Source organism: Panthera pardus, unplaced genomic scaffold, assembly GCF_024362965.1.
Source record: "Panthera pardus isolate Hobbes unplaced genomic scaffold, ASM2436296v1 HiC_scaffold_8, whole genome shotgun sequence".
In the NCBI taxonomy this organism is placed as follows: Eukaryota; Metazoa; Chordata; class Mammalia; order Carnivora; family Felidae; genus Panthera; species Panthera pardus.
In genome coordinates, this window is record NW_026527013.1 from 124,754,490 (window position 1) to 124,782,253 (window position 27,764).

Sequence of the window (27,764 nt, forward strand, 5' to 3'; positions counted from 1 at the left end):
TTCAGGAGGTCAGTCCTGAGCTCAGGGGATCGGGCCGGTGCCAATTGCTATCTCTTCAGTATAGACTTAATATCTTCTCATCTATAACTCTCTATATTCTTCTTGGTCTGGAGAGATTATGCTAAAGTTTTCCCAGTCAATTTCATGGGGGCTACAGTTTTTTATGATCATCACTAAACCTGCTTCTTTTAATACTAGGTGTCCATAACCAACGGCCACCTGTATTTGGAGCATTTTCCGTGAAAGTAATCAGGCAGTTATGGTTGGTTTTAATACAAGCAGCTTTTGTTGTTTTACACCTGGCTTGTTACCCTTGCTTATGTTAACTTCGTGCCTCAATAGCCATTTGATATTTGATGCAAATCAGCGTACGTTCCGGTAAAGGGACCAAATGTCTAGGAATTTCTGAAGAGATGAGTTATTATCTCATTTCCGTCACCAGTTGTGGGATCTTGGGCAAGTCATTTCACCTCTGGGTAAATCTCCTCTAGGGTACAGTGAGAACATACAGAAGCGTCCCCTGCCTATCTCACAGAGTTGCTTGGATATCCAATGAAAGAACAAGGTGATCAGAGGATTTACCAGGCACCGTTTCCAGGTACATCACCAAGAGTCATAGCTTATTGACAAACACAGACCCCAGGCTTTTCTGAGAAGTGCCCTGCGAAAATCTAGAATAAATACAAATGTGCTATTTCCCCTACGTTCATTGAAATAATGTGCAGGCTACTAAGTAAATGGTTAGGAGAGTATTGTAAGTCAGAAGGCAAGCGCAGCTGAGACAGATGCATAATTATGATTTGATTATCAGAAGATCCAACACGATCTGAATTAATCAGTCTGCTGTTGAGTCCAAGTTCCTGTACTGTTGAAGCTGGAGCAGAAGTGGGAGTCCATTCTGGAAGTTAAGGAAAGCATAGCCCGGCAGGGAGGCCTGTCTCAGGAGCCACGTGGATCGCTCGGGGTGGGGGGTGGGGGTGTCTCAGACCTGCCCTGGGTCGAGGCCCCGCCATGGGCGGGCGGGACTTGGGGGTGAAGAGGCTGTGTTGGCTACTGGATCATAACTGCTGAGGAGAGAGCAGCACAAGGATCCTCCCTGGTGTCAGGCAGAGCTCTTCAGGGAGGTGGGCTCTGGGAGGGCTCCGTGCCTCTGCTCAGCTGAGCTCCAGCCAGAAGCCTTAGGAGCCAGAGCAGGTGCAGAACTGCAGCTGCTGGCCAGCTCTCAGAGGGGAGCTGGACTCTTCCTGGGCTGCAGGAGCCAGGACAGCCAGGCTCAACTCCACCCGAACCATGCCAGCCAACCTCACGGAGGGCAGCCCCGACTCCAAGGGCTCCAGCGGGACCATGCAGACCCCGGATGCTTCCCCAGCCCTCTGCACCGAAACGATGACTTTCACTGAAGTGGTGGAAGGGGAGGAGTGGGGCTCCTTCTACTACTCCTTTAAGGTAAGTTTCCTGCTTTCCAGTCTGAACGGATTTTAAATGAGACAAGTAGAATTTAAGAGACCCAATTAAACTATCATTGCCAATACTGTGAATGGGTATAGTTTGTTTTCCCTACCGAAAAGAGTAAAAGGAAAAAAAAAACAACAACAACAACAACCAATGAGCTAAGGCAAAGAGTTTTTCATATTGTCTAAGGACCTATAGTGTAGTTTTTTTCTGAATACTGGTCTTTTGTTCTGCTGCTGCTGCTGCTGCTGAAAACATGTGAATCTTGAGTAACATTTATGTTAACTTCATGCCTAAGAGTCTGCAAAGTGGATGATTTTACTCCCCCCCCCCTTAGATAAAAGCACTTTTAATTAATTCTATAGTAGTGCTTGAAATGTTGCCTGTTTCTTGTAGGGGTTATTGCCGTGAGTTTTCTGCTAGGAACATCAGAGGTGTGGAAAGCCCACATCCCCCAGGACAGTGCCTGGTGCAAATGAAGACGTAAGCAGTAAGGAGGGAAGGTCCATACTCTTATTGAACCTATGCTTTGAACATCAGTGAGAAATAGATTCTTTGATTGTAGTTTGTGGTGCCATCCTTTGCAACAAGTTGCCTCCTAGAACAAAGGAGGAATCCGACTTTGGTGAATTTCACCTTCAAAGCATCCAAGGGCCATACTGAGGAAATGATCCTCATTAACCTAATCCTGTTCCCTCTTTTGCAACAAGATTGGTCAGAAATCAGGCATCTGGAAAACGACAGTTCTCTGCTTCTTGTATCAGAAGGCAGGCCTGTCAGGGTATTTCACACGCTGCCTGAATGTGCATTAAGTGGTGGCAGTAATTCCCAGGTCTCCAACTGGTTTTTTATACCAAAAAGGAAAATACTTCAAAAAAAAAAAAAAAAAAAAAAAACATTCTAGCAGTTTTTTTTTTTTAGTCCTCTGGGTGTTCTTGAAATGATTTAGTTTTTTTTTTTTTTTTAACATTTATTTATTTTTGAGACAGAGAGAGACAGAGCATGAATGGGGGAGGGGCAGAGAGAGAGGGAGACACAGAATCGGAAGCAGGCTCCAGGCTCTGGGCCATCAGCCCAGAGCCTGACGCGGGGCTCGAACTCACGGACCGCAAGATCGTGACCTGAGCTGAAGTCGGACGCTCAACCAACTGAGCCACCCAGGCGCCCCGAAATGATTTAGTTTTTACCCCACAAAATAGAATTACTGTAACATCCACCTCTCTACCGGAGCTTTGCTTCTTTGCAAACACTCAAAATAAAACTTTCTTTTTTTTTTTTTTAATTTTGTTTTAACGTTTATTTATTTTTGAGACAGAGAGAGACAGAGCATGAACCGGGGAGGGTCAGAGAGAGGGAGACACAGAATCCGAAACAGGCTCCAGGCTCTGAGCTGTCAGCACAGAGCCCAACGCGGGGCTCGAACTCACAAACCGTGAGATCATGACCTGAGCCGAAGTCGGCCGCTTAACCGACTGAGCCACCCAGGCGCCCCTCAAAATAAAACTTTCAACAGGGAGCAATCTCGGAAGGCAGCCTCCTGCTCCTCAAAAACCAAGAGACAAAATAACAAAGCAGAGCCTGAACAAGTCACTTAGGCTGGCTCCATGGGTCCAGCCCCTCAGAACCACCTCCTAATGCATGCACACACCCTGCCCGGCTGCCCAGCTCCAAGACAGAAAATAGAAACTGAAATTGGAGTTTGTTGTCATTTACCTTTGACTGAAAAATCCCCTTTATGAAATCAGCTTGCAGACCCAGAGATTCTGTCTTGGGGAAGCAGGCTCTGTGCACCCAGGAGACAGACACAGCTCCTTCTCAGTGACACTGCTTCTGAAGCCTCTCTGATATTTATAAAACATGACAGTAAACAGAATGAAGAGAGAATGGCCATTGCAACAGGGATAATAATCAGCAATAAGGCAATACTCAGTCTCCACTGAAATCTCATTGGCCATTTTTTGAATATAGCTCCTAAGGGGATATTTTGAATATTCAGACAAACCACCCCCCCCTCACCCCCCCCCCCCCCCCCCCCCCCCCCCCCCCGCTGGTTCTCTACTAGTGTTTATACTCTGTCCTAGCAACACCATCTCTGGGCACTAAGGAGAATCCTATCACTTTTTTCTTTTAAATCTCCTTCCTTTTCATGTTTGCCCTCAAACACCTGGACCAGTGTACAAGGAAAAGAGGATAAAAGAGAAGAATTGTTTGTCTGGGAGCTTAGAACGTTTCACTTTTGACCCATGCAATCATTGACTAAAACACAGTGATTTGTAGTTACAAGGCAGGTGCTGGTGTTTGTGGGAACCTAGCTTAAATGTTTCAGGGTAACCTTTCCCCAGGGTCCTCTCTGAACAGGGCAGTTCTGTTACATTGGCGATACAGGAACAATGGTGATGCAAACCCTTATTCATTGGTCCTTTGATTTCACAGACTTCTCAAGAAGAAAGCCAGAACCACTCCTCTTTACTGTCTCTCAAACGTGTATTTTTAATCCCCGTTCTCTACCGAAAGCAGTAAATATAAAAATAAAACAAATGGTATCAGCAGTAAAAGTAATAGAACCAACAGTAACAGGAATAGCCTTGCATTTCATTTGCTGTGGGCTTTCTTGGTGCCAGGAATCTTTCTAAAGGACTTCTGTGAAGTATCTCCTTTAATTCTCACACACTATGGTGTCTCTTTTCCACCTGGACTTGCCTTCCACCTTCATCTGTGTTTATATAAATTCTACCCGCTCTTAAGTCTCCTCTTGAATTGCTTCCTCCTCGAAGCCCCCCTTGACCCATCTCTCCTCTGAGTTCCAGTCGTGCCAAGGAGTGTAACTGTCTTCTTGCCACTTAATCTGTCTTCAGCTGCTACTTCAGTACGTGCCTAGGAGATATCTAATAGTCATTAAGCTCCTTGAGGGAAAGGAATGCTTGATTTCTGTTTCCTATTCCCCAGAAACCAGCACCAGGCTAGACATACTCAATAAATGTTTACTACACAAATGAAGTGTGGTATTCTGTTTCTGTCAACTGCCCACATTTTGTCAGATTGGCTAATAGAAAGCTTGCTTGCTCCGTAACAGAGTTGGGGGAGTGGGTATCTCATCAACCATGACTGCACATGGCAGCCCCTGCCTTGCCTCGTCTCTACGCTCTGTACTGGCCAAAGTCCTTCTCTGCAGGAACATTCGAATCATCCTTGTCTCATTTCTAAGCCAACATGACCAAGGTAAGTTATGGATGCCAGTGGATGGGGTATGGAATTCGTTGTGGTGCCATAGACTAGAACCTACTACTGATCTAGGCCCGAGAAACTGTACTTACCGTGTTGCAGCCTTACTAGTCTCAGCAGTCCTGTTTAGTCCACACACCTGGGCTTCTGACTTAGTTTCCTGCTTAGCCTTCAGGTTCTCCTCTGAACTCCAAAGCTCTCTTGGCAGGAGAAAAGACATCCCTGGGTAGGTATGGTTAGCTTTTCCTTCCACAGGCTTAGACCTTTTCCCTTCTTCCCATTTCCACCCCCAAAGTCTTACCGCCACTCCCCACTGCTCTAGCCTACTCTGCTGTGTAACCATGTCCTTGGATATAGGCAAGAAGGTTAGAGGTGAGTTCGCCACCCCCTTCCTCTATCATTGGCTTCATGTTACCAATCCTATGTGGTCCTGGGTTCAAGGTTCCCAGCTCAAGCCCTGGTTTCTTTCATAGTTTCTGTTATGCCCAGAATTCGTGATCCCCAAAGACCACTAGGGAGCCGAGTCCGATGCAAAAGCAAAAGAGCCTTTATTTGAGCTAGCTCGAGCTCAATCCCCTACCTGCACCGACGCAGCGGTGAGATACCAGGGAGAGAGAGCGAGTTTCAAAAGCACAAAGGTTTTATAGGGGTCTAGGGGCAGTTGGTTAGGTAATGGCTGTGGCCTCAGCCGATTGGCTGGGGAAGGGTTGTGGCCTCGGCCGATTGGCTGGGGAAGGGTCGGAGTCCTGTTACGCAGGTCGCTGGGCGTGTTTTGATCGGGAAGTTTGAACAGGTGAGCGGGAGGTTACTCAAGGGGAGGAGGCGCAGTCTGAGGTTTCTGCGATTTTCCCGGAAAAGGGGTCATGTTGGGGACATAGTCACTCAAGGTGGAGGACACAGAACAAGATGGAGTCGGCTGGCGTAGGCCCGCCCTTTCAGTTTCCAATTTCAGGGTCCCATCCGCTTCACCTCTTCAGCTCCCAGTGATAGCATTAAACTCTACCAGAAATTCCCTAGGAGGATGGGACCTGGCTAATCAGAAAGTGAACGGAGGAGGTGAATATAAACCTGTCCAAGTGGAAGGCAAAGATGGAACTCTTCATTTTGCCCTTGAAGGTGCTAGCAATGCTTCCAGTATCTCTTAATGATGAGAAAATTAACTCAAAGTAACTGGGAGAGAAACCGGTCTGAATGAGTAAATTGGCAAAATTATATTTTAATGCAGATGAACTCATTTTTATTACTCTCAGGTGAGGGAGAAAACATCAACCAAGATTGCTAAACGTTACCTAATGACGATCTTTTATTGAATCTCCTTCAGTAAGTAGTTAACAAATGATATGCCATTAGTCTAACTATTGTTTATATGTAAATGGTTGCCGCAAAGTGCTTGAGGGTGATTGGACATGTTTCCCCCCCCCCCCCTTTGTTAGTGCAACCTCTTGTCTACTGTCTTATTGTTAATATTCTTGCTACACCTTTCCTCTTTGAATATAACAATAGCAAATTCTGTTTCAACTCATGTCCTTATCTCACACGAGGTTTTAGCAAGAGTTCAATTGAAAAAGTTTACGAAGACTTGCTTCTTTTCACTGTATTTCGGTTGACAACTCATTTCTAAGAACTTGACCTACCTGGGGCGCCTGGGTGACTCAATCAGTTGAGCGGCTGACTTCGGCTCAGGTCATGATCTCGTGGTCCATGAGTTCGAGCCCCGCATCGGGCTCTGTGCTGACAGCTCGGAGCCTGGAACCTGTTTCAGATTCTGTGTCTCCCTCTCTCTCTGACCCTCCCCCGTTCATGCTCTGTCTCTCTCTTTCTCAAAAATAAATAAACGTTAAAAAAAAAATTAAAAAAAAAAAAAAAAGAACTTGACCTACCTACTAAGTACCAGCATTTTCACCTCAAATGACAGTGACTGTCATGTCAGCTCCTTTTTGCCCGCTGGCCTGAACCCTCCTCTTGTCCTGTCCCACCTGTTGGGGACTTGTTTGTCACCTTCCGTCTTGGATGCCAGGACAGTTGTCACTGATGCCCTTCCTGGAATCCAGGAGCCCTCGGTCCCTGACCTTCCCGTGTGATCTCCGGCAGATGACAACAAAGGGCTGGCCTTCACCTCATGCGTTTGTGTTTGCCCTCCTGTATGGTTTCACTCGGTGCGTTCATTTTCAGTACATTCGTGCAGTTGAACATGTGGCTGTTGGTGAGGAAACGACTACTAGTTTTGCTCACTTAAGTAACTGTTAAGGGTCTGCTATTTCCTGCCTGTTTCTGCTGTGCACACCCAGCGCTACACTCCCCACCCCCTACTGGGTAAGCTCTGCCTCCTCCAATTTTACTCTGTGTCCTTGAGAAAGACACAGCTGCTGCTGGCGGGCTCCTCGGGGATGGGGACGCCCTGCAATTCCCGAGCTCTGGACTCTAGTTTGTGAGAAAGGAACACCTGCTCAACTAAATTTCCCTTCGCATTGCTCACGCATCCGATGGCAGGAGATGTGATCTTCGTCAGTGCCAAGCGAACTCAGAATTGCGGTTTCTCCGCCCCCGAAGGGCTTTCCCATTTTCTGACTCAGGGAAGGTGTCTCGGCTTTCGGGATGCTGTCTCTGTGATGTGTTCACATGTGTGTGATGGGGGTAAGGGTGGGGGTCCGCCCTGAGGAGGGATCCGGGCAAGTCGGCCTCAGCGGAGACGAAAAGTCATTTCTGGCCTTCAGAAGTGGACATCCTTGGTCCAGACCCTCGCCTGGATCCCCATCGGGCCCTCGGGGCTACACCGCGTTCTGAGGCAGGGTACCTCTGTCACACTTCCTTTAGGCACACGGGTGTTCATAGCTCCCTCTTTCCCTCTCTCAATCCTGGCTCAGTTTTTGTGTCCTCCCCTCCCAGCTCCGGGCGGTGGGAAACACAGTGATGTCGTCTCTGGTGCCGCCTCTACCCACGCGACGATCATATCTGTACCACTCCTACCTCATGATAGCTGGGAAAGCCCCCAGAGACTGCCATTCCCTGGTTCCTATACAGTAAGTGGACTTCAGCGCCCTTTTAATCCTGTGCTCCCAAACTCAGAGGGTGTTATGTCTTCCTTGTTTTGTGCTGGTCTTTGGAGGGGGCAATGTAATACCCTCTCATCAGTGTCTACCCTTCCTCACATTCTATACCACTGTTGTCCTCTCTTACCGGCCTTCTCCGTCAGCCTTTCTTTGTGGAGGGGAGGCTGACTGCACTGCGTTCCTCTGAATTCATTATTCCAAGCTCTCAGCTCTGAACGCTCAAAAGACACATTCTCTTGCAAGGGGAAAAGCTATTTCTTTTCAAGGTATTTGAGATAACCTCCATGAGGCATTTTTTTTGAAAGCCTGACTTTGACTTGTTTCTCTCTGCCTACATTGGTAAAGATAATACCCTGAGGCCAGATGGGGTATAGCTCTCTGGCAGCCTGGGCTGGGGAAGGATCCAGCAAAGGGGTAGGAAGGGGCACATCCATTTATGCTTCAAAATGTCACCCTGTCATCCTGTTGATATAGTGGGTAAGAGTGTTTGGAGCCATGTACTCAAGTGGCCAAGAAATGTAACTTCATTCCTCTATCATTGAATCTAGCTTTTCTCTACATCTCAGTTGACCTGATTTCAGAAGTAGCTTAGTCATCCCCAGGTAAACTCAGGCTCTTGAATCTTCCCCATCGTTTTATTCAGGCGTAGCCTTTAAAGCCAGACTGCTGGGGTCAGGTACATGTGCCAGCACTATCTAGCTGCGTGACTTTGAGCAGCTCGCTTCTACCTGTGCCATGGTTTCCATGTCAGATAGATGACACGAACAGTTAAATGTCCTCCAGAGGGCTGCTGTGACAGGTTAAGTGATGGAATGCTTGTGAAGCCTTTCAGAAGAGTGAGTGGCCTAAAGGGTTCAATAAATATTATCTATTCTATACCCAGGAACTAGTTGTTTCACTCTTTTCCAAAGCTACTTTCTGAGAGATGAGGGGCCACCATTATCTCTATGGAAGAAGCTTTTGAATATTTTAAAAGATATCACTGCAGTTGAAGCCCTTTAGGATAGTTTTAATATGCATTAAGTCCTCAAACAGTGGTGGTGAATTGAGCTGTTTCTTTTCTCTCAATTAGACCATGAAAAATGGAGAGTCAGATATTTAAAGAAGATTCCATTTCTTACTTTATCATCTTGATATAATGTCTACTTTTTATCTAGGCAAGCTTAGTGGCCCAGTACAAGAAGGGCTATTTACAGAGATGGGAAATTACGCCCCATCCAGCAGAAGAAAGGACAGGCTTCTACTGTGGCAAAAAGATCTTCTGGGCCAAAACCACCCAAAGTCAGGATGAAATCATTAAGGAGTAATCCTCAGGGTTCTTGTCTTTTCTTTCTTTCTTTCTTTCTTTTTTATCCTAACTTTGGCAATATTGGTGGCTGCCTTAAAAATGATGGATCTTTTACACCCGTCAGCACTTTATAGTCCACAACATAATTTCACATGATTTTTTTTTTACTTACCATCAGCTCTAGGAGAGTTTAAAATAGCATTCTTGTTTTTTAACCAAAGGTGGGCACGAAATCTGAGAAAAGGTGAAAGTGTGAACTTCCTAAGAAATTAGAAAGAAAAAAAGAAAGAAGAAAAAAGAAACAAGATTCTGCTGCTGATTTTAGTCAGGATAGGTTAGGTTCTACAATAGTAAAAACCAAATCCTGAATATCTGTGGTTTAGCACATCAGAAGTTGCTTTATCTCTCACATCCCAGTTGCAAGCAGGTCAATTTGTAACTCTACCTTCTAGAACAAAATGGTTTCCAAGGAAGAATGCAAACCTTTCCTCATCTGCTCTGCCCTGAAATGGCACATGAGTTTGACTCAATTCCACTGGCAAGAATTAATTAGGTGACGGGCATGGGAAATGCAGCTTTATTGAACACCCCCAGTGTGGGGAGCATAGTGTACTGCTTAAAGTTTGGTTTGATCTTCACCTTCTACAGGACGAAACCCAGATTCTTTGACCTGACCTGAATATGTTCATAACTCATACATCATATGATGTAAGATACGCACATGAACACACACACATACACAAACACACAAACACACACACACACACCACTAGATGTCAGTCATGGAAGGACAACTCTAGATCCTACTTCCCCAGCATAGTGTCTGACACATATTAGAAAAATGGTCAAGAAATACTTTGGTGAACGAAAAAGCGCATCAAAAAACAGTTGGTGCCACGGGGCGCCTGGGTGACTCAACTGGTTAAGTGTCTTCCTCTTGATTTCAGCTCGGGTCATGATCTCACGGTTTGTGGGACTGAGCCCCATGTTGGCTCCAGCGTGGAGCCTGCTTGGGATTCTCTCTCCCTCTCTCTCTCTCTGCCCCTCCTTTGCATGTACTTGCTCTCTCACTCTCTGTCTCTCTCAAGATAAATAAACTTAAAAAAAGAATGGTTTGTGTCACAAGTTTATTTGTAATGTCTCAGTAAATTAATGTGAGCATATAAGAGTGGATAGAGTCTTAATCTTTATCCCACATGCCATTGCATTTGAATTTTAAAGGTACTGCAATTTGGGGGAGTTCCTGAGAGCAGCACAAGACCGTCTGACAGGGAAGTGGGTGTAGGCAAATCTTTAGACCCGAAGCAGACAATATGCGAGGTCTAACTGTACTTCTTTTCATGCTGCTAGCTCAGATTCCACACCTCAGGTCTGCAAACCATCCATCTCTGAGCCCCGAGACATCAGGCAGGTATTGGGAAAGGCGGATGTTAACACTCACATCCCTGCTCTCCACTGATGTGTTCTGACACCTGATTATAGAAGTCCAGCCATACAGGTCTTCCGCAAAGTACAGAGGCAAAGGCCACCATCTGTGGACAATAGGACCTGCTGAGTGGGGTGAATGGACTCAGCTCTGTCTACTAGAATCTCAGTCGAGCAGTCACACAGGATTGCTGTCTGCTGCCTCTAGTCACTGCCAGCAGAAACTGTCTGTCCTGTGAACAGTGAGACTACAGCTGCTTTCTTAGGAGAGGACCTTATAGTAGGTACCAGGGAACCAAAAAAGGACGTATCACTGTCGTGAAGGGCTGGTAAACTAATGCTTTAATTCAACAAATATTACTAAAATGACTTCAGCCTTTTAAGATCTTAATCCCTATAGATAAACATAAATATTTCTCAATTTAATTTAAATTTTAAAATAAAATACTATATCTGACAATAAGTCAAAAGCATACATATAATTATTGTAGAATACAATCTTTTCAACTATATTCTTTCCCTCCCCATATATCATGTATCCCTTTGCCCTACCAAATTGAGAATCGGATTGGTTTGATGGAGTATTACCTTAGGCACTGGGCGGGGGGTGGGGGGGGTGGGGGTGGGGGGTGGGTACAGAGATGAAAGAAACAGGTATCTTGCCTTTGGAAAGATACCAGACATTTAGTCAATAATTATAAAGGAAGAGGTTGCAGTCAAAAAAAGGGAAGAAAAGACGGGGAGGGCAGGCAGGGAGTTGTATAAACAGATTGAAAAGAAGCATTTCTGCATAGAAAATCAAATAGATCTTGTAGAAGACAAGTAGAAGGGAAGCTTCAGGTTTAGATGAAAGAGTTAGGTAAAAAAGACCCGAGAGGGCCATTAGACTAAACAATATATATATTTTGTATAGACAAGAAGATCTTTAAAGTTTTATTAGCAAAACTGTTAACAGTGAAAACTAATCAGAGAGAGGTTAATCAGGCTGCAGAGTGCTGGACAGATTGTAGGGAGGGGACCTTGGGGACCGAGAATCAGTTATGATGCCCTAACGAGAGGTGTCAGTGCTCAAGCAAGGATTGTCTTATCTGATAGTGGGGACAAAGAAGCAAGAGACCATCATGTCGGGTCACATGCAGAGTTTAGGGAATCAGAGAATGTAGGCTGAGGCAGAGAAGGAAGATGATATGGGGTTAAAATTCGTAAGTTGGGGCGCCTGGGTGGCTCAGTCGTTTGAGCGTCTGACTTCGGCTCAGGTCACGATCTCGCAGTCTGTGAGTTCGAGCCCCCCGTCAGGCTCTGGGCCAATGGCCCAGAGCCTGGAGCCTGCTTCCGATTCTGTGTCTCCCTCTCTCTCTGCCCCTCCCCCGTTCATGCTCTGTCTCTCTCTGTCTCAAAAATAAATAAATGTTAAAAAAAAAAAAAATTTTAAATTCGTAAGTTGATCCCAAAATGTATATGAAAAGGCAAAGGAAATTGAATAGCCATAATAATTCTGAAAAAGTATAAAGTAAGGGGACTCATGCTAGCTGGTTTACAGACTTATTGTCAAGTTCCAGTGAGATATGGAGGGGATGCTAAACATCCAGAAATGGAAAAGAAATAGGCCCACACATACATGGTCAGTTAATTTTTGACCAAGGTAAAAAGCAGTTCAATGGAAACAGCAAAAATAGCGCAGGAACGAGGAACGAGTGGATCGCTACGTGTAAAAAGTGGACCCGTACCCAAAGCTTACACCTTCTAAGATGTAACCCCAAATGGATCATTTACCTAAGTTTAAAACCTAAAATAAAACACCTAGAAGAAAAGACTGGAGAAAATCTTTGTGACTGTGGATTAGGCAGAAGTTTCTTACACACAACACTGAAGACACAAACCATAAAAGAAAAAATTTGATAAATATGACTCTATTAAAATTAAGAACTTCTATAACTTGAAAGATGCTATAAAGAGAATTAAATGACTGGGGTCCCTGGGTGTCTCAGTTGGTTGAGGGTCCGACTCTTGATTTCAGCTCACGTCATGATCTCGCAGTTTGTGAGTTCAAGTTCCACATCGGGCTCTACCCTGACAATGCAAAGCCTGCTTGGGATTCTGTCTCTCCCTCTCTCTCTGCGCCCCGCCCCGCTCATGCTCTCTTGCTCTCTCTCAAAACAAATAAACAAAAATTTTTAAAAAGGAATACTAATTACATATTAGGAGAAAATATCTATAAATAACATATATATCTAATAGGAACTTTTTATCCAGAACATATAAAAAAATTCTTAGAGCTCAATAAGAAGAAAAAAATCTCAGTTTAAAAAAGTGACAAAAGTTTTGAATAGACATGTCACCAAAGAAAATACACAGATGGTAAATAAGTACATGAAAAGATGTTGAGCATCCTTAGTCATTAGGGAAATACAAAATAAAACCACAGTGAAATACCATCACATACTTATTAGAAGGGCGAAAATGAAAATATACTGACTGTATCAAGCACTGTTAAGGATGGGAAGCCATTAGAACCATCATACATTGCTGATGGCAAGATGGTAAGGACATTTTGGAAAACTTTTTGCCATTTTCTTATGAAGTTAAACATACATTTATTGTATGTTTAACCCCCAAATCCTACTCCTGGGCATTAACCCAAGGGAAATGAAACACATGTCTACCTAAGAGCCTGTATGTCAATAATTACCCTGCCTTCATTTAAAGATGCCGGAAAGCAGAACAACCCAAACATCCTGCAGCTGGAGAATGGATAAACAAACTATAATACACCCATTCAGTGGAATATTACTTAGCAATAACAAGGAATAAACTTACAGATCTACAAAACAACACAATGGATTTCAAGTGCATTATGCTAAGTGAAAGGAAATCAGACTCAAAATGCTACAGACTGTCATGATTTAATTTACATGTTATTGTTAAAAAAAAAAAATGAAACTCTAAGGACAGAAAACAAATCGGTGGTTGCCATGGGCGGGGAGTGGGCAAAAGCTACACTACAATGAGCACAGGGGAATCTTTTTGAATGCTGGAACTATTTCGCACCCTGATTGTGAGGATGGTTACATCTGTCAAAACTCACAGAACTGTACACTCATAGGGCGAATTTTCTTCTGTATAAATTATACCTTAATAAAAAATTTATTCTCTAGAGATTCACATCGTGAGTTTAATTTTCAACCCAATGTGTTTCATTTAATAATCATAAATCCCCAAGTGACAGCATAAGGGAAGTATAGCTGAAGCCCCAGGAAGACCCAAAACAGGATCTAAATTCAGAAGATTAGTACAGAGTTCAAGATAGATGAGTCTCCAAAAGCAGCAAATATGCATCAAAATGGACAGAAAGATGAAGGTCCCACTTGACACGGGTCTTTGCTCACACGTCCTCTCCTCAAGAGTCTTCTTCAACTTCTATGACATTATATTACACATCCGTGTGTGAAACTATGCTCATGAGGACCAAAACTTCACTTTGTTTGATCCTGCGTCTCCAGTGTCAGCAACCATGCTGGCCCTGATGAGACCCTCAGAGAGTCTTTTTTTTTTTTTTTTAACGTTTATTTATTTTTGAGACAGAGAGAGAGAGACAGAGCATGAAGGGGGGAGGGGCAGAGAGAGAAGGAGACACAGAATCGGAAGCAGGCTCCAGGCTCTGAGCCATCAGCCCAGAGCCCGATGCCAGGCTTGAACTCACGGACCACGAGATCGTGACCTGAGCTGAAGTCGGACGCTTAACCAACTGCGCCACCCAGGCACCCCCCTCGGAGAGTCTTAAAGAGTGAATGGACTCTATTGTGGACTTAAGATAGGTATAAATATCAACAAAGAACTCAAGGCACAGCTCTACGAATGCTTTTCTAGGGTCTTCTTTATTCTACTTTACAAGTAGACATCAACCATTAGCCGCTTAGCATGAATCTTAAGTCTGTAATAGCTAGTGCTGGTGAGAAATAATGATGAGGCTTCCTAATTTTGGAGAACATCAACAGATTTGTGAAAGGCTTTGGATGAAACTGGAGAAGGCAAAGGTGTGCTCGGGAACAGACGTTGAATGGGCAGTGCCGTTTGGTTGACCCCATAGCTAATCTCAAATCCCTTCTCACGTTCCCAGCCAAGTACTCACTGTCCTAGTGTCCCTTGCAGTTAAAAGTAGTTCAGTTTGGGAAACTTAATTTAAAAAGCCTGTGAGATTTCTGAGAAAAAGTTTCTCCTTTTCTGATAAAAGGAGAAAGATACGGCTGGCATTTTATTTTTTCCCTTCTGTCTGCCTTGAATTCTGACACAATGCATGGAACTGTGGCAGCCACTTTGTGACCGCAAGAGAAAAGCCAACGCAAGTTCGACGAGTCAAAGACAGCCGCCACCTAACTTCAGATTTCTTATTATATGAAAAAAATATTTGTTTAAGTCACCGTTAAATGGACTTTCTTTATTTTCGAGCCGAACAATTTCCCAATATATACAAAAACCAAGTGCAAAACTACATGTTTGGAAGACAGGGCCTTGAAAAAGGGCCACAGAGAATCAAATAGACATTTCATTTCTTTTGTTCCACATTTGGTTGGTACAGCGGCTGGCTATGCTCAGTTTTTCTCATCCTGCTATTATCCAGATTACGAAGGCATTGAATAGAGTTTTATAAACATTGATTCAGACTGGATCGTATGTATCTGAGTAACTACGAAAAAGTATCTCCCCTTTCTGAAAGAAAAAAGCTTAAATTTTTCAGACTGATTCTCCACGTTTCGGATAATGACAGTGTTATTCACTTGTGCAATTTTATGAAAAAATACTGAAAGCACTTTTTAAATATTATCTTAAAAAACTACCCAAAACATTAAGTCGTTTTTCATGACAGCTCAGCAAGAGGAGTTTCTATTCTTCCTAAAGTGTGAGGAATCATATCCTTTCCTGACACTTTAAAACGACCAAGAAGAGTGTGAGACATTAGCTCTGGACCCTGAAACCAATTCCATACTGTGCAATCCGGAACACCTCCCAGAGCTGCTCTCCCCTCATGTAGCTCTGCTGTGGGAGCAGAGCAACGACTACTTCACCGCAGGATGCTGAAGAAGGGAAGGAGCCCATTCTCATGTGGAAGATGGATTTTGGGGGAGAGAAAGAGGAAGGCAGTCATGGAGGAGCTCTACTCATTAATCTCCTATGAGGGTGCCCGCAAACTGAGAGTGGGTGAGTGGCGAAGGCTGATGCCCTTCCCCTTGAAAACCAGCCTCCCAGACTCTCCACCACCCAGATTCTCCACCCACCTGCACTCTCCACTCTCCAACTCTCTATTCTCCCAGATTCTCTACTCACCCTACTCTCCACTCACCCAGATTCCCCACCCACACAGGTTCTCCACCCACCCATACTGTCCACTTTCCAACTCTCTACTCTCCCAGATTCTCTACTCACCCAGATTCTCCATTTGCCTACGCTCTCCACACTCCCCAATTCTCTACCCACCCACACTGTTCACACCCCCAGATTCTGCACCCTCCCACACTGTTCACACTCCCAGATTCTCCACCCACCCAGATTCCCCACCCACCACACTCTCTACCAGGGTATTCCCCTAATACCAAAGGTAAATAAAGCAGAAACTTCCAGGGATTCCTCCCCTATTTATGTTTCATTTTTGGAAGGAAAGAGACAGTTCTCCCACAGATAGAAGTAAGTTGTTGAAGAGGAATAAGAAGGAAGCATAACCTTGACACAAACAACAATCAGTTAGGCTTTCCCACACTGTCAAGAGCTATCTTTCCCTTCACTATCTCTGCTGCCTGCTCTCATACCTGCCTGCCCAGGCATTCAGCTTTGACCTTCCATGCTCTGCCTTGAAAACTTTTTTTCTCCCTCTTTTCCCTAGTCCTCCCTCCATCTAAAAACATTCTTCCCCAACAAGCTGATTCCAAGTATCAGCATAAAAGCCTTTCTGAGTAAGGGAGTTCTTTCCCAGCGGTGTCTCTCCCCACAGCGCCCTTAACCTTCCAAGGCTATTTGCATTTTAAAGAGCATTTTGCTTAACATAAACAATCCCCTACTCTCTGAGCATCCTGGACTGAGATAGTGAAGATCACAGGGTCTAGAGGAGTTGTTAGAGTTCCTTGAAGAATTGACAGCAAGGGGGAAAAGGGCTCCCCTTAATTCTTCTTTTTCTGGCTCCCAAAGGCTATTGCCCAGCTCCTCTGCTGGGCTGGAGCCCTGATTCACCCAGGCCTGCAGTGTTCCGACTCTGCACCTGATAAGAGGTCTCCCACGGCACTCAGAATTCTATTCACGTACAGATATCGAGCCGAAGTCTTTGCTCAAGGACCATTATTCACAACTCATAATTTAATAAAAAATGAAGTGGAATATTGTTAGGGCCCGAACGCAAGTTTCCTTCCTTTCATCTAGTATTGTGGACTATTGCCCTTGGCAACACATAGCAATCTATGCAAATAGAAGATATTCTTTCAACTGAGGATAAATTTAATTTTCTTTCCAATGCATTATTTCTTTTTGAGGATTTTTTTTTTTCCTAGGTTGGGATAAAAATGCAAAAGGTATTCAAGAATACAGACACTACTTGCCCAAAATAAAACTTAGGATAATTTATTGAATGCTACCCGCCAAGCACTTTGTTTTCTCCATCAATTATTTCATTTTCTCCTTCATTACTCAGGTTAAACTAGGTTATGCGGTGGTAGCAAGTAACCAGGTATTATCAGACAGCTAAAATTATGTTTATTTCCTGCTCATGCCACATGTTTATTATGGGTTAACAAGGAGCCCCTGCTTATTGTAGTTACTCAGGGACACAGGCTGACGGAGGCTCCATCTCAACACAGGCTGCCATGATACCAGGGCTGAAAGACAGACAGAAAATGTGAACCCTGTCCTGGCTCTTATAGCTGCTACCCAGAAATGACACATATCACTTCTGCTCACAATTCATTGGCCAAAGTCAGTCCGCGGTCAGATCTGATATCAAAGGAGAAAGGAAAGAGCATCCTCCCTCTGGGAGAGGCAGGGGCTATTGGTGATCAGAACTGTGTGTGCAGCTCCTGTAACTCTGAAACAGGCATTATTATCCTTGATTTACAGAGAGAAAAGGTGAGGCTCATAGAAGATAAGTTCACAGAATAATCAGTTGTCCAAAAATGTGAACCCCATCGGATCTGGTTCAGAAGCACATGCTCTCTGCACCGTAACAGAACCCCACAAAGATGTTCCTCAGAACTCTAACTATGTGGACCGTGGCCAACAAAGTCTGGGAAAATGCACATATTATATATCACCATATATAATGTAGTGGCCTATTTAAGTTTCTGAGAAGTCTTACAGTAAAGAAAGCAGTTTAATTTTGCTTAATCAGAAGTTCCCAAATTTATCTGACCACAGAACATCACGATGTTACCTCTAATAATATGCCATCGAGACAATGGTCCTGGAACACACCTGAGAAAATTCTCTACCAAATCATGTTCTTTCCCCATGGAACCTGCGGAATAACCTAACAGAATGACCTGTTTGGGCAGATGAAGCCCAGAGAGGTAAAGCCATCTTCCCAAAGTCACACAGCCAATAAATGGTAGAGACAGGACAGAATTGTAGTCTCTAGATATCTAAGTCAGAGCTCCTGGTTGGCTTGTGGAAGGATCGTGAAAATACAAGAATCCCTTATAAACTGGAAAGTATTAGTCAACTTTAACATAGCATTAATTCTTGAAATATATAAAATATTTGAATAAATGAAAAAACATGTGGGGCTTCAGGATAGGAAGGTTAAATTGTGTGAAGATGTCAATTCCTCCCAAATTACCTTATAATGTCTAAAACAATTTTAGCCAAAATTTCAATGTGATTGTTTTATTTTGATAAAATAATTCAAAAGCTTATAAAAAGCAGGTGAGAAAAATGAAGAGATTTTTAATATAAATGCTAATGAGGAAGAGGCATTTTTCCCTATCAGCTCTTAATAAATATACATCTGCATTAAGCAAAAACATTTCAGAAATAGCACAGTAATTGGCATCAATAATAATACAAATTTGACCTAAACATAAAGTTCTTGTGCATTAATGAACTTAATACTACAAAGAAACTACAAAAATTAGTAAGAAAGAATGCATATTTTAGCAATAAAAGTAGAAGGTGGGTGGGTGATGATTCTTATATCACATAAGGTTATAAGATCGGTTTCACTTGGATTTTGAAATGAAGTTTTTACAAAATAGCTAGAAAAAAGCGTAATTATCAGACTGATTTTGGGATGAGCAAGAACTTTCTAAGTTTAAAAATAAAAATTTAAAGGGAAACAAAAACAGAAAATTATTTGCAACAGATCTAAGTCTGTTACTATTATAGCTAATAATAGTACATAATTGTGTGATGAATATAACATGATTAAAGCCTTTAATATATAATGAGCACATAGGAGGAAAAGATATTTCTAATGGAAAAATGGGCAAAAGAAATAAAAACAATTTTAGATTAAATGCGGAGCTAAAAGAACATATAAAAAATATTGTCTGCTAGTGTCTGAACAATACAAACTTAACAATGAGACATATCAAATTGGCAAAGATTAAAGAAAAATACTACGTAAAGCATGTGACAGTTCTGTAAAACTGTTAAGAGAATAAATCAGGGCAACTGACATGTTTTCTGGAGAGCAATTTGGTAATACACTGCAAGCCTAAACGATGTATTGCACTGCACTTGGACTTAGTAATTCTGCTTACAGGATTGAGCCATAGGAATACTAAAGAAATATTCACAGAAAGTTTAGACATGGGTTTATGTATTAAGTTGTTTTATTCACTATGTATCTGGTAGTAGAAGAGTAAAATAATGATCTAACCACAGGATGGAGTATTATGCACCTATAACAATCAATCATTGTTTTCATTCAATGCTAAAGCTTTTTAAAAATCACAATTAACTGTATATATAATATATTCCAAGTTTTATAAGCTACGTAGATACATACTGAGAAAACATGGAAGGAAATATACCAAAATGAGAAAGTGAGAAGTTCTCTCTGGAAGGTGATTTTTGCCTTTGGTAAGTATTTTACTAAATTTTCGACAGCAAACACCTATTACTTTCATTATCAGAAACAACAAAATAGTCATATAAAATACTCTATGCAGACTTTTAAATATATTTTGCACATTGCATTTCCATAAGAGCAAATGAAAATATCTTTTTTCTGCAGAGAAACCTTAAGGGAGGTTCTAAAAGGCATCTGAGAGCAAGACACCTTTGTGACAGCAAAGTATGCCAAAAAGAGGGAAAGATTCCAGAGAATGTACTGGCCCCTGAGACTCACACGTGGAAGGGTCTGGGGAGCTGCCCGTGTCTCTCTAATAATGGCCCATGTATATGAGGGAGGGATGTGGTCTTGAAATAATTAAGGTTATGCGCTTTTGGAGCCACAGCCAGGCTCTGGAATTTAGTGGGATCAATGCTGCGATTCTCCCTTTTCATTTCTTTCTTTCTCCTGTCTCTTTTCACTCCCCTTAGAATTTCTCTGCACTCCAACCCCCAACTGAGATTTTGATAGTGGTTTCTGGATTATGCATGCAGCCTGTGAGTTATCTGTTCCTTTGAAAACCCACTTTTCCAATCCTGCATCATTTTTCTATCGTTGTTGGGATGGGCTGAACCACTAATTGTTCTTGAACTTCCATGCTAAAGAGTAGGAAGGTGGTTTAGACAGGGGCAGGCATCGGGCTAGAGGACCAGTCTCTAGGGGACTTGTCCCTGCTGGGGTAACCGAGGCTCCTGGGTATAAACCCAAGGTGATATGGCCAACTCCACCAACACCCAAGAGGTTCAGATAGGAGTGATGCTTGCAGCTAAGCAGGTAGTTACATCTGTAGGCCTCAGATAGGTTCCCACGGAATGACTGACAAGAGGTGGAGGGACTAGTGTGTGACCCTGGGCAGGGAAGGCTTGCAAGACTCAGATAGCATGTAGAAGATCCAGAAATGCAGACAAGGGAATTAGAGGACAAATGGAAACCAAGGCAGATGAGTAGCTGTATGAATTGGGTGCAAGGTAACTCATTAGCCATTTATACTCTGTTGACCAACCACTCAACGTAGGTGCCCAGAAAGTGAAGTCACCAGGAGTTCAGGATGATCTCCCTGGAATCCTCATACTGGGTGCCTCTCATGCCCCTTTCTATTACCCATTCTCATCTACTCCATATCCTGGCCTCATGTCTGCCCCTGCTTGTCATCTGCTAAGTCCTGCCAGTTTCTTTTAGCTACTCGAATGTGAGACTGGAAACTACAGATTGAAAATATCAGAGTCTGAACTGCAGTGGGCTTCCAAGGGGAAGGGTTCCGTGGACACTTTCCCCCATTTATTAGTACCTCCAGAACAGAAAACAAGTTCCCGGAGGCTTTTTTAAATTATGTGGATCAACAAGAAGAATAGTTTTTGGTATATTACATAGTAATTACTTTAGTTCCTACTACATTATAGAGATTTGGACCTAATTTACCCAAATGTTAGTGTTTCTTTTTAAAAAAATTTAATGTTTATTTATTTTTGAGAAAGAGAGAGAGAAACAGAGCATGAGCAGGGGAGGGGCAGTGAGAGAGGGAAACACAGAATCCAAAGCAGGCTCCAGACTCAGCTGTCAGCACAGAGCCTGACGCGGGGCTCGAACTCACAAACCGTGAGATCGTGACCTGAGCTGAAGTCGGACACTTAACCGACTGAGTCACCCAGGTGGCCTCAAGTGTTAGTTTTTTTTTAATATTTCAAGGGTCTGGAGCTCAAATAGCAATTTAAATGCTCATCTCAGTTCTTGGTACATAGCAGGAACTTCATTTGTTTGTTCGACAAATATTAATTACGACCTGGACTTGCAGCCCAGTGGGTTTTCGATGATTTCTAATATCTGTGGTGTGGTATATTATGGGAATTCAGATGGAATCCCAGAGTTTAATTGCCCCAAAGCTACCAATACACCCTATTTGTGATTAATCGAGAGGTCCTCTTGTGAGCCAAGAATGAATCAGAAGAAGGGACTCACATTGAAATGAATGTGGGGCAGTGGTATTTCTGTTGCTGGTGGAATTCAAGCATTCACAGGTAACCAAAAGGCTGAATCAGACAGTCCCATGCAAATGTGGTCCCATGCTACCAAACCCTGACTGAAATGAGAACAATTAGGCAGTGGGAAATTAACATTGTTAATTAAACATGCAATATAACCCATGGCAGTAATGATAAAACACTCCAGAGCAATAAGTAACCCTTTCTTGTCAGAGTAGAAAGAGCTGATGCAGTTATTCAATACGTCCTGGAGGCTAAACTGAGAAATAAATGTTAGGCAGTGAATCACTTCCCTGTGCAGTCCCAATTTGAAGGAGATAAAATTGTCTTCTGTCACTCATGATGGTGGTGTTGAGAGATAGGGCAAAGGCAGTTCAGACAGTGAAGACAATTCTAGATGGAGAATTTATTTTCCTCTTGGTAGTAAGTTCTCCTAACTCAGGACAAAGATCTAGCTAGAATGTACCTGGCCCCATTTTTTTTTAAAAAGTTGCTTTTCAGGACACAGGTCCAGTTTCTCATTATTAAGCCTTCCATTGCTCTGTGACCACACTTAATGTTCATAAGTGGCCCCTATCTGTCCTACTAACCCGAGAGTTTTTACCGTCCTCCTTCACTTACACTACTGCTAGGCATTCTACTCTTTCCTTGGCTACTTCTCATTTTTTCAGACTCGGTTCACATGTTAATTTCTCCAAGATATACCTTTTGGCCAACCATGACTAGTGTCTCCTCCAGTTCTATTACATGCCCCTTATTTGGAATTCTACAAAATCTCCATTATAGTAGCTCACACTTTTTTTTTTTTTTTTACATATATGCCTCCACCATCAGACCGTGAGTTCCTTATCTTAGCCTTCCTTCCTTCCTCAGACTATGTTGAACTTTAGTACTAGCTTCTCAATAAATGTTTGTCGGAATTGATTATACAGAAAGCAAATCAGTATGTTTCTTTTCACAGCAACACAATTTCAAGGACAGTTTTCCACTTCTGGTCTATCATTTCTACACCAACATATATATGTATGTGTGTATGTACATATATATGTATATATGTATGCATGTGTGTATGTACATATATATGTATATATGTATGTATGTGTGTATGTACATATGTGTATATATGTGTGTATGTACATATATATGTATATATGTATGTATGTGTGTATATACATATATATGTATATATGTATGTATATGAGAACCAAGGTTCTCGAACCCCTTAGGGCAAATGCCTTCCCTTACCCACTCCCCTCTCCCCCCCCCCCCCCACCAAATATACTACAGGAGTTCACAGAATGACTCTTGGTTCACAACACTTTGGGACCATCTTTGTGCACAGCCGTGCTGTCAACTTCAAAAGACCCAGGCTGTGGGAATACCTCCCCTCTTATTCACGTTCTCTATTCTTCCAGCAAGAGGCCCCTGTCAGTTTGTCCCACCAGCCCCTAGTAAGAGAGTGTCCTGGGCCCCTGTTAAAGTGATATGAAAGTGATATGTGATATATGTGAAAGTGATATAAAGTGATATGAAAAGCTTTACAGAAAATTTAAAACTTGAATTAACATCCGCACTTATATGTAGCTTTCTATAATTTCTTGTTTTTGCAACAGTAACTATTTTAAAAGTTTTGCCATATATTTTCTCATAACTGAGTAGTAGAAATGAAGGCTATCCTGGGTAATCGTACATGGAATTCCTGTAGCTCTGGGTAAAACAGTTTGAAAAGGTGAATGCAGATAGGTGGTGATGATGATAATAATTCAATTGTATTTGCAAAGGTGTCTCTCAGATGGCTACTGGGAGGGTGGTGAAAATGCAGAGGTGGCTGTGGGGGAGAGGCCAAGGTGTGCACCCTGGAGCAAGCCCAGTCCTACCTCTGAGCCTTCTAGTTGACCATTTCCTGGCAGTGCGTCTGAAGCAGCAGGTGAGGTGAGACATGGGGAGAAGTTGGCACAAACTCCTGAATGAGAGGTTCCCAACTGTGCAGAAATGGCTACTGCCCAGGGGTTTCTAGATCCCCTGAATGTGTCTCATTCCTCAAGTCTAATCAAGCAGCTTCAGGAATCCAGAGCTTTGTAGTCTGTTCCTACCTGTTTCACTTTAAATTGCGTGCTCCCTTCATTGCCTGGTGATTCATCCTCAGTGAAATTAGACATTTTCAGATCTTTGCTTGATATTTGCAGCCTACCTAAGCAAATTAATTGGGCTCTGAGCAGCCTCAGAGCCTGAGTGCTGTGAAAGACAGGTGGCGTCTGAGTCTCAGTGACAGGGGAGCAGAGTTTCTTTGCCTGCTCCCTGAGAACTGAGGCTGAATCATAACCCGAGACTTCATTTCCTCCCCTGGGAAGTAAGATATATTTGCTCCTTCCTGTGTCTGAAGGATTCATCTTCAACATCGCAAAAATAACAATAACCATAAAATGAACCATGAAAATGTAAGGGGTACAGAAAGTTCTATGATTCCTGGGACAGATGATACAGCTACATCTTGTATGATATTTATGATTACAGTTGTGTGGAAGTCATACACTGCTCCAGTGTCCATCCATCCAAGCACATACTGAGCACTGACCTTACACTCAGCCCTGTAGGACACAGTCATGAAACTAACCTGAGCCACTGACAAGTTTTAGGTCAGAGAAAAATGAAGATCTGTCTTCCAACTGCAAATTGAAAGTAAATGAGGTGACTTCACCATCTCTGGCCCCAAATTGTAAGAGAAAACCACTATAGAAGCAGGGCATGCACTTTTCAGTCAAGTAAAGCTGTGTTCAAATCCCAGCTGCATCACTTATGAACCAGATATTCCAGGCTACTAAGTTTTACTTTTAATTTTTTTAATGTTTATTTATTTTTGAGACAGAGAGAGGCAGAGCATGAACGGGGGAGGGTTAGAGAGAGAGAGGGAGACACAGAATCCGAAGCAAGCTCCAGGCTCTGAGCTGTTAGCACAGAGCCCGATGCAGGGCTCGAACGCACGGACCGTGAGATCATGACCTGAGCCGAAGTCAGACGCTTAACCGACTGAGCCACCCAGGTGCCCCAGGCTACTAAGTTTTTGAGCCCCATTTCCTTACTTATAAGATTGAGGACAATGATGTCTCATTGGTCAGTTTGTGATAATTCCATGAGCAATATGTAAAGCTTCTCAAATGATAGTTGGTAGATGACAATCAATCAAGAACAAACACTTATAGTACATCTCCTATACATGACAAACTAAGTGAGTCACATGCTAGATTAATGTGATTCACTCAAATAATGTTAGTTTCCATTCACCCTATAATTGTTAAAGATACTTTAGGCTTTTTTTAAAAAAAATTCTGGTTTCCAGGACTCCTCTGGAAAAGTGGATCCCCATTCCTTGGATTTGGATAAATCGTGCTTTCTCCTCCAGACAAATCTGACATATCCAGCATTAATTACTATCACCCAACTAAATGTATTTCTTGAGATAATTCCCATTTCAGATAACCTGTTCTATTATACTTCTAAATAACCTTTCACTTGTCATTAACTGTGTATCCATCCGACAGATATTTATTAAGCACTTTCTACAGGGAAGACAGAATGCCGGCCTGGAGTGGTGCCATGGACCTAATGCCCGCCCTTAGGGGCGTCCTTTTGGCCTTAGAAGCCTATTCTATGGAGTGAAACCCCAAGTATCAGCCCTGTGGCAGCACCAGCATCATCAAGTGAAGGCTGCAATCCATCTCTCTAAATCCCTGCTCTTCATCTTCTGATCTGCAAAGAGATGACATCACTGCACGGCCTCATGACTTTGAATTTGAAAACCAATTAGTCATGAGCCTAAAACCACATAGCTGAGTTGAAAACACTGTAGTCTCTAGTCACTGCAAAATTTCAAATTCGCCGGTTAAGCATCTGGCTGGAATTTTGCCTCATGTGACCACTAGGGGGCATTTGATCCTCAACTATATCCTGCAATAGTTTTGAGAATGGTATTAGAACACCATCCCTATCTGGGGGAAGGGGGTCTGGGTGGAGAGCTGGTTGGGCTCAGGTGAAATTCCAATAGACTGTAACTGAAAATGGCGTGAACAGGGTGAATTCAAGCATCGTCCTGAAAAGGTTGTGAGTTATTTATAAATGACTCCTCAAACCTATGTGTAGTATAGGAAACTAAGGAAGGAGGTAAACCAGTTTTTACTGTGCGTATACTATGCATCAAGCTGTGAGCTAGAAGTCTCCGTTTTCATCATCATATGTATCCATCACAAGTATCCTCTGGCAGAGTTCATCTTTATCTTCATTTTATAAATGAGAAAATAGACTCAGATTGTCACTTACCAATGTAACACACATCTAGCAAGTAACAAAGAATCTGATCCCAGGTCGGGCTGGTTTCGAAGTCTACCCACTTTTCTACACATCACTCGCCAGGTTGTGACAGTCAAACGCCCCTGAACTTACTTCCTGAATTCCCATTGTTGTAATTTTCCAAATCCTCATATTACCGTGGGATTTGTGTGGGTCTATGTGTCTGTGCACACATGGGTAAGAACACTATGAATAAATGATCCCACAAGTAAGTGTTTGCATACTTAATACCCCTTGTACTACTTGACTGAAACAGGATTTAAACTTGGCCGAGCACAATTTATATACTCTACATGTTTTATTTTCCCTTATAATGCCAACGCCTTATACTATAGACAATTAATTGATTTTGAATGAATTAATAAACAAAGAAGTAAACATGGCTTTTAGGAAGACTCCAGAAAGCAAGGAGGGCTTTGGGGAGGTGGGGGGGGGGGGCGTCTTCCATCTGGAAATTTCCTGAAGCTTCTGAGGTAAGGTGAGATTGTCTTCAAATAGAGAACACTAAAGCAAGAGCAGGGGGCCTAATTTCACAGGACCTGCTCAGCCTGCCCTGTAGACATCATCCAATCCCAAGGAGAATAGACCCTGACCGGTTTACGGAGAGCCTTGGGTCTACCAGCCCAAAACAGTTACTGCAAGCTTCTAAGAAAAGGCTCAGCCAAGCTAGCACTGACTGTGCCAGCCCTCCTGAGGCCTGACTTCCAATTCACTGATATATCTAAGCAGGATAATTTGATTTGCAGTGTTTGTCACTCTGTGCTCCCAGCAGAACAGATCTGAGCTCCAAGCCTACTTTGACGATATTGGATGCCTGGGTCGGAATTGTGCAGCACAAAAACAAAGAAAACAGCCGCCCCATGCCCACTGAGAGGCCAGAGGTCTTCCAGTATGGAGAAACTTGATTTCTGGAAATCGGAACTTTGATCTCAGCAGCGTAATCGGCAATGTGCCATGTGAAAAGCAAACTGTTTAACCACTTCAGTGCTGTTTTTCTGGAAATGAGGCCTGACCGTACTTACCGCAGGCAGTAACTAACGTTATGTGAGGAAAGGAGAGCGTCAGGAGAGAGACATTCTGGGAAAAAACGTTAACTTCTAGTTCAGATTTACCTGAGTTCCGTTGATTAAATCTCCTCATCCCTCCAGTTCTCATCCAGAAGGCCTTCAGAGTACAATTTTAGTTGAAAAAAGTTCTGTGTCAGAAGTAGAAAACAGAGAAGGTTGACCCTACCTCTGCAAACTGGGAAGAATCCCTATAAAGTAGAGAGTAGGTAAGACATTCTGAGGGAAGGGCAGACAGATTCACTGAAGAGTCTCTCCTGGAAAAGCAATGAGAAGAGTCTGGCCCCAGGGGAGTCCAGAGGCTGAGGTGGGGCGAGTTTCTGTGGGAAGTTCACCGAATGCTGCAGACTCCATGGGGGAGACACGGAAAGCAGCTATCATCCAGCTGAGGGATGTGGGCAGCCGACCAGGGCCATAGGTGGTGCTGGTGAAGACGGAGACCCAGTAAGGAAAACAGCCCTGTATCCACCACCTTCCTGACACTCAACCACTGCCGGCAGAGAAACGTGCCTCCTTCTCTGTCTGCTCCGAGACTTTGCTCTCTGCCCACTCACCGTGGAGATCTCGATTCCCGATCTGGCAAAGAAGCATCACAAACATTCTGACTTCTTCCTTTCTTCTTCATCTGAGGCTAAAAGAGTTTAACAGAAATCATCTCAGTACTGGACAAGCGTGGAAATAACCCCCCACACCACCATCGCCCGGGCTGAGAAGGTTTGCTGGACAGGACCCAGTGTCCTATAATTTGAAAAAAGGAATTTCTTGAAGGCATCAAAGCGTTTTTCCCTGTGAGACATTTCCTGAAAGAAACAGGAGAAAATCTTGGAAAATCTCTCATTTGTATTCTCAGTG

General features: G+C 43.1%; 1 protein-coding gene across 1 annotated transcript in view; it reads left to right on the forward strand.

The window, feature by feature from the left end:
* Positions 1 to 1,035: 1,035 nt before the first annotated feature.
* Positions 1,036 to 27,764, forward strand: part of NPSR1 (neuropeptide S receptor 1) — a 154,666-nt gene continuing 127,937 nt past the window's right edge. The window contains exon 1 of the mRNA XM_019418162.2: positions 1,036 to 1,446. Coding sequence (XP_019273707.1) covers positions 1,291 to 1,446 — 156 coding nt within the window. The 5' untranslated portion in view covers positions 1,036 to 1,290. The remainder of the gene's footprint in view (positions 1,447 to 27,764) is intronic.